This window comes from Siphateles boraxobius, unplaced genomic scaffold (assembly GCF_051911475.1).
Source record: "Siphateles boraxobius isolate OS27281-9 unplaced genomic scaffold, OSU_SipBor_1 74, whole genome shotgun sequence".
Classification (NCBI taxonomy): domain Eukaryota; kingdom Metazoa; phylum Chordata; class Actinopteri; order Cypriniformes; family Leuciscidae; genus Siphateles; species Siphateles boraxobius.
The window spans coordinates 1,252,501-1,260,000 of record NW_027509202.1 but is presented as its reverse complement, the minus strand read 5'-3'; the positions used below and the strand labels follow the sequence as shown (position 1 = coordinate 1,260,000).

At 35.7% G+C, this 7,500-nt stretch overlaps 1 protein-coding gene across 1 annotated transcript in view; it reads right to left on the bottom strand.

The window, feature by feature from the left end:
• fbxl17 (F-box and leucine-rich repeat protein 17) overlaps positions 1–7,500 on the bottom strand; it is a 277,816-nt gene that overhangs the window by 78,854 nt on the left and 191,462 nt on the right. The window contains exon 8 of the mRNA XM_077217569.1: positions 4,902–4,978. Within this exon, the coding sequence (XP_077073684.1) occupies positions 4,902–4,978 (77 nt within the window). The remainder of the gene's footprint in view (positions 1–4,901; positions 4,979–7,500) is intronic.

The window sequence follows — 7,500 nt, the reverse complement described above, 5'->3', positions numbered from 1 at the left end:
TAAGTCCATTGTATCAAATTATTAATTTCAATGTTAGTACATAGTAGTTAAAGCCACTTAATATATAATAGTGTGACCCTTATGGTCAATGCATTCATAGCTAACTATCTTTTTGCATTTACAGTAACATCTACAGTACAAGTGTGCTTTTAGTTTTGTGCAGTACAGCATATATAAGTAAATACAAGACCGTATTAATCGCACAGATAGTGCTGGATTACGCTACTATAATCTAAAAGATCAAATCTATTCTCTGAATGACTTTCAGGCTGTTTTAAGGCTTTAAATGTTGAAGTTTGCAGTGAAGAAGCAACACGCGTCCTTCAGTCACTTTAACTCGCTGCCAAAAGAAGAACTAAAGTGACTTTCAGAGATCGTTCTGGCCAAAACCTGCAGACATGAAGTGAGGAGGACGAGATGACCGCTGGACACTAAAGCCATCTTAAGAACGAGACTAGTTTAACGTGGAGAGGAGGGTTTTTTTCAAGTATGGAGAAGCTTGAAAAAGCATTCAGTTGCGTTCTAGACGCTGGTGTTTTACACACATTCAAATCAGAAAGAAGATCAAAAGCACTTATTAGATCCACAAATCATATTTTAGCGTTAGGTAAGTGCCTATTAGCAACACAATCCAATCTGAAGTTAATTAATACATCGTTGACCGGACATAACTGTTTTATATATATAAATATAGGTTATATGTGTGTGTGCACGTGATATCCGGGAGCAGCGTAATACACACATGACAGGAGTGACGGCGGTGTGTAAGTCGAGTTACTCTCACACTTCTGCTAGTTTTACTGAGATATCAAATCCTGTGCGAATTGCCCATTAATATTACAGACGTCCTGTGGTAAAATTACATTATTACTGCATCTACCCTTGTAAAGTTAATGCTGTCTGAATAGGGCTTAACATAGTGCCCTAACTAGTGGTCACCTGATCTGGGTTTATTAAAGGTTGATAGCTACTGATAAAGTTTCTTGCATTTATGAATCTGAAAGACGCTTTCATCAAAAGATTCTTTCTTTTTTTTATATATATTTATTGAACATTTTCTAACTTTGACAGAAAGCACAACAAAAATTCCTCTTTTATTCTCCAAGGACGCATTAAATTGTAAGAGTAACTGTACAGACATGAATAACATTAATAGGGCTCAATGTACTGTGTTAATGTGAACATTTTTACACATTGCATTATGTTGTGTTTTGGGGTTAAGGAAATGTCTGTAAATTTAATGGATGTCCAGACAGAAAATTATCACTACATTCCATTTTTCTGCTGATTTCTTTTCAAGTCCCTCTGTATTTAATAATGTTATTACTAAAAATCATCTTTGATCACCAAAATTACATATAAAAGTTTTTTCCTTGAAAAAAAAATGCTTCATGCTTTAAAATATCTTGAATGTAACTCAACACCCTTGCCTCATTTAGTATGCGTGGTTTTATGAATATGCAAATGAGCCCCGCCTCCACTCACTCACTCACTCACTCAGAGATCCACTCGTTGACGATCACACGTTGATCTGATTGGTTACAAGGTAGTTTGTGACGTCAGAAACACCAGCGATTTCAAAGCGTGTTTTTGAGACTGTCTTTGGTTCACTGCAGTTTTAAGGAGAAAATACTCAGCAATGCTGTCGACTTATGAATTTACACATGATTTGTCTTAAAGCATATTAAAAACACCACATAGACACATAAACAACATTAAAAGCTGGATTGTCACCACAGGGGGACATTAAATATAAAATGTTAATATGTGTGTGTGCTTTTTGTAATAAACAATGGTACTAGCAGAGCCGGATTATCCATAAGGGCACTTGGGCCAGTGCCCAGGGGCACCAACCATTCACAACCACTAGGGGGGCACCACATGACACAAGCTTTAAACATATTTTTCGTAAATTGTTGTATTATTAACTTGAAATTCTTGAAAGACCACACATGTCTTGTTTATGAACACTAATTTAACAATAATAATAATAATAAATTATAAATAAATAAAGATTACATGACCACTATCACTCCCCCCTCCCCAATCTGTCAGAGTTGAGTTGGTCCACAACAAGTACGCGCAAATGTGTCATTTTTTTGACAGCTACAGAAAATGAATCTAAATCCAAAATGGAAAGACGTCAATTGAGTGGTTTTGCAAAAAGAAAGTTAAAGAAAGACAAGGATGCAAGACGTTTAGTTACAATTCAAAATGTTCCAGGGATCGAAATTTTTTTTTGTGAGAACATCACAGGAATTGCGATCACTAGCAGCACTGAGTCTGACGAAGCCGGAGCTAACTGTGGAGACGGTAAGAAAGAAATGGACTTTTGGGATGTAGTTGACACCTTTGCTTGCGCAAAATCAAGGAAGAAGCACTTCTGCTAAACTTCATACATGAAAACCTTTTACCAGATTTAGTGCTACATTTATTGTCTCTTATTTGTTTCCCACTAAATAATGTTTTTTTCACAAAATGTTCAGATTTTATACAATTATTATGCACTTTACTGCTGAGTTACCCTCTTATCTAGTTTATAATAGAAGTTTTGTCATTTTATGATTATGATTATAAATTTTTTTGATTTGTTGTTTTTCTTTATAATGAAGTTGTCTGTAGTATGTAGATTATGTTTAACACACAAAAGAGTGATTATCAGTTCAACACACAGAGTTATAGAAATTCGACTTGATTTTTTTTTTAAACTGCGCTGGTAAAATTATTAGCTAACGCTACGGAGGCCATAATATGTTTGGCTCATGGCTGAAGTTAAGTTTCTCCAGCTCTTTGGGGGGGGGGGTCCTTTTGAGGCACCACACTGTCTTAATACGGCCCTGGGTACTAGTCATTGGAACGGGAGAGAATGAGCCCAAAAATCTGACAATTTTATCATAATAACCTCAATATCAGCTGATTATATAGGCTAACATATATACCAGTCCATCACTAGTCCTAATCATCTGATACATCACATAACCTTAATGTTAATCTGAGTTTCTGTTCGAACCACAGAAAAAGTTTCAATTCACTGTCAATTTCCAGAACCTTCACTCTCTCTGCTCCTCAGCAAACCTTTGAAATCAAAATGGACAATTTCTACTGTTATGGAATATTGCAGTATTTACTATGATTTATCTGCACATAAGATATTTTTTTATATTCATCTTCCTGATAAACCTTGAATCAGAATTAGTTCCTCTGGCAGCATCTCTTCTCTGATGATGTGGGCGGGGCTATAACCTGTCACTCACATGAGATCAACCAATAGCAAACCACAACCATCCAATTAACTCCCCACAGACACAATCAAGCCCCGCCCACATTTGTTCTTGTTCCAGAAGCGTTTCCCTCGCATATACGACACAAAAGACTAGGGTAACTTCCGTTTCATGACGACTTTAGGAACACAAACCTCTTCTGAGGACTTAACTAACAACCATGAACAAAGAAAGTTTGTGTTATTACGTCTCGCATGTAATAACGTCTAATGCTTCTGGACTAGTGGTGATTTTCAGTGGAGATTCGGTCAGTTTTCAAGCACTAGCTCAACACACACACACACACACACACACACACACACACACACACACACACACACACACACACACACACACACACACACACACACACACACACACACACACACACACACACAAGGGTGTCATTTAAGAGCCCAAAATCTTTTTCCACTCAAAGACACTGAAGCAAATGTTTGTGTTCGTGTCGTTCGGCTTCTCTCAGAGCGTTTCTGTCTTTGCACTAACAAAAGCCAAATGTGTTTTCATCACTCTGAGCGAGAACAAGCAGGAGAGCGTCTCTTCTTGCTCCGTCGTGCCGTTTCTTACATCTAACATTACGGTCTGGCAGAACTTGTAGCTATTGTTTGCCCCGCGTAATCGCTCAGCTTTGTCCTTCAGTCTCAGCAGGCAGTAATTACCCATGATTCAGTGTGTGAACACATGCAGCTGCTGTGGCCTTTGTTTCGGGGGATCAGAGGGTTTATCTGCCATCATTACTGCATTATCTGTCCCACACACTGCTGGAGCTCAAGGATGGGGCTGACAATGTGTATTAATGTGCCGTACGGACAGAAACACACTCCAATACAGACATACAGATATGGATATTGTGTATTGTTCTTCATACAGAGGGGAACAAAAGCCTGAGACCACAGAAAGTGTGGGGTTTTAATACTGTAAGCCTGGAAATATAATCACGTTTCAATAAATGAATAGATTTAATATATAAAGGAATATATTTGTTCATGTATTATTTCATTTATTATATCTGTTCACTTAATTGTTTGATTCAATTATAAATTATAAATAAATATAAACACAAGTATTACAATAAATAATATAAATAAATAATATAAATAAATAATCAGATAAATGAATGAATAAATAAATTTAAACAAGTACATTTATATATTTATTTAATTAAGTAAATTAAATTTAAATAAAAAGCAAATAAATAAATAAAAAATAATGTAAAAGATTAGTGCTTTGCCATGACCGTATGAATAGTTTTAGGAAATAAATTAATTAATTGATTAAAAAATACATAAATAAATAGAAACAAGTAAATTATTATATTTATTTAATTACTGTAAATAAAAAGTAAAAGACTGCTGCTTTGACAGCATAAAAAGTTTAAATAAATAAACACATTTAAAACACTTTCACCAATTCAGAATTTTGAAAATAAAATAAAATAATGTGAATAACTATCCTGTACTATAATAACTATAATACCATGATTGTAAGAGAAAACTGACAGAGGAAGGCGGCAGGTTAAAGTTAATGTCAATTGAAGTGCCGTGTGTGGAAACACATTTCTGAACATTACAAGCTTTCGTAATCTGAAGTCTTCATGTTTCAAACGCATCTCAGTCTTACCGTGATCCGTGATCTTGCAGGACACCAGATAAAGCTCCTTCAGACTCCGGCCCTCCTTCGCGATGATCTCCACACATCTGGAAACACAACAGAGGCAGTAAAGGTCAGAGAAGGTCAATAAAGGTCAGAGAAGGTCAATAAAGGTCAGTAAAGGGTCAGTAAAGGTCATTAAAGGGTCAGTAAAGGTCCTTAAAGGGTCAGTAAAGGACATTAAAGGGTCAGTAAAGGTCATTAAAAGGTCAGTAAAGGACATTAAAGGGTCAGTAAAGGTCATTAAAGGGTCAGTAAAAGTCATTAAAGGGTCAGTAAAGGTCATTAATGGGTCAGTAAAGGTCATTAAAGGGTCAGTAAAGGACATTAAATGGGCAGTAAAGGTCATTAAAGGGTCAGTAAAGGTCATTAAAGGGTCAGTAAAGGTCATTAAAGGGTCAGTAAAGGACATTAAAGGGTCAGTAAAGGTCATTAAAGGGTCAGTAAAGGTCATTAATGGGTCAGTAAAGGACATTAAAGGGTCAGTAAAGGTCATTAAAGGGTCAGTAAAGGTCATTAATGGGTCAGTAAAGGACATTAAAGGGTCAGTAAAGGACATTAAAGGGTCAGTAAAGGTCATTAAAGGGTCAGTAAAAGTCATTAAAGGGTCAGTAAAGGGTCAGTAAAGGACATTAAAGGGTCAGTAAAGGTCATTAAAGGGTCAGTAAAGGACATTAAATGGTCAGTAAAGGTCATTAAAGGGTCAGTAAAGGACATTAAATGGTCCGTAAAGGTCATTAAAGGGCCAGTAAAGGACATTAAAGGGTCAGTAAAGGTCATTAAAGGGTCAGTAAAGGTCATTAATGGGTCAGTAAAGGTCATTAAAGGGTCAGTAAAGGTCAGTAAAGGGTCAGTAAAGGACATTAAAGGGTCATTAAAGGGTCAGTAAAGGTCATTAATGGGTCAGTAAAGGTCATTAAAGGGTCAGTAAAGGTCATTAATGGGTCAGTAAAGGTCATTAAAGGGTCAGTAAAGGGTCAGTAAAGGTCATTAAAGGGTCAGTAAAGGGTCAGTAAAGGACATTAAAGGGTCATTAAAGGGTCAGTAAAGGTCATTAATGGGTCAGTAAAGGTCATTAAAGGGTCAGTAAAGGTCATTAATGGGTCAGTAAAGGTCATTAAAGGGTCAGTAAAGGTCAGTAAAGGGTCAGTAAAGGTCATTAAAGGGTCAGTAAAGGTCAGTAAAGGGTCAGTAAAGGACATTAAAGGGTCATTAAAGGGTCAGTAAAGGTCATTAATGGGTCAGTAAAGGTCATTAAAGGGTCAGTAAAGGTCATTAAAGGGTCAGTAAAGGTCATTAATGGGTCAGTAAAGGTCATTAATGGGTCAGTAAAGGTCATTAATGGGTCAGTAAAGGTCATTAAAGGGTCAGTAAAGGTCATTAATGGGTCAGTAAAGGTCATTAAAGGGTCAGTAAAGGACATTAAATGGTCCGTAAAGGTCATTAAAGGGTCAGTAAAGGGTCAGTAAAGGACATTAAAGGGTCATTAATGGGTCAGTAAAGGTCATTAATGGGTCAGTAAAGGTCATTAAAGGGTCAGTAAAGGTCATTAAAGGGTCAGTAAAGGTCAGTAAAGGGTCAGTAAAGGTCATTAAAGGGTCAGTAAAGGACATTAAAGGGTCATTAAAGGGTCAGTAAAGGTCATTAAAGGGTCAGTAAAGGTCATTAATGGGTCAGTAAAGGTCATTAATGGGTCAGTAAAGGTCATTAAAGGGTCAGTAAAGGTCATTAAAGGGTCCGTAAAGGTCAGTAAAGGGTCAGTAAAGGTCATTAAAGGGTCAGTAAAGGTCAGTAAAGGGTCAGTAAAGGACATTAAAGGGTCATTAAAGGGTCAGTAAAGGTCATTAAAGGGTCAGTAAAGGTCATTAAAGGGTCAGTAAAGGTCATTAAAGGGTCCGTAAAGGTCAGTAAAGGGTCAGTAAAGGTCATTAAAGGGTCAGTAAAGGTCAGTAAAGGGTCAGTAAAGGACATTAAAGGGTCATTAAAGGGTCAGTAAAGGTCATTAAAGGGTCAGTAAAGATCATTAATGGGTCAGTAAAGGTCATTAATGGGTCAGTAAAGGTTGTCTGCTCATGCTCAGACCGGTTCATTAATAAAGCAGCCGTAATTACGTCACACTCGGAGACAGCACTGAAAGTTTTGGATTTTAAACATGTAAATCCGCAAATATATAGGAAGTTTTTGAGTTTTTGATAAACAAACAAACAAATAAATGCATAATAGAACATTTAAATAAAGTAAAAATTAAAAAATAAAATACAATGTAAAAGACTACTGATTTTCCATGATTGAAAAAATTAAATAAATAAATACAAATAAAGTGAAACAAAAATTAAAATAAAGTAAAAAAAAATCTAATAAAATACAACAAAATAAAATGTAAAAGACAGCTGACAGTAGGCAAAGGATTTAGAAAAAAATAAATGAATTAAATAATTAGTAAAATGAAATACAATATAAAATAGGTAGGCAAAGTTTTAGGATTTTAAATAAAAAAATAAAGTAAAAAACTATTAAGTAACTACAGCGATTTGTAGGCAATAGGGAAAATTTTAGTATTTTGAAAAAT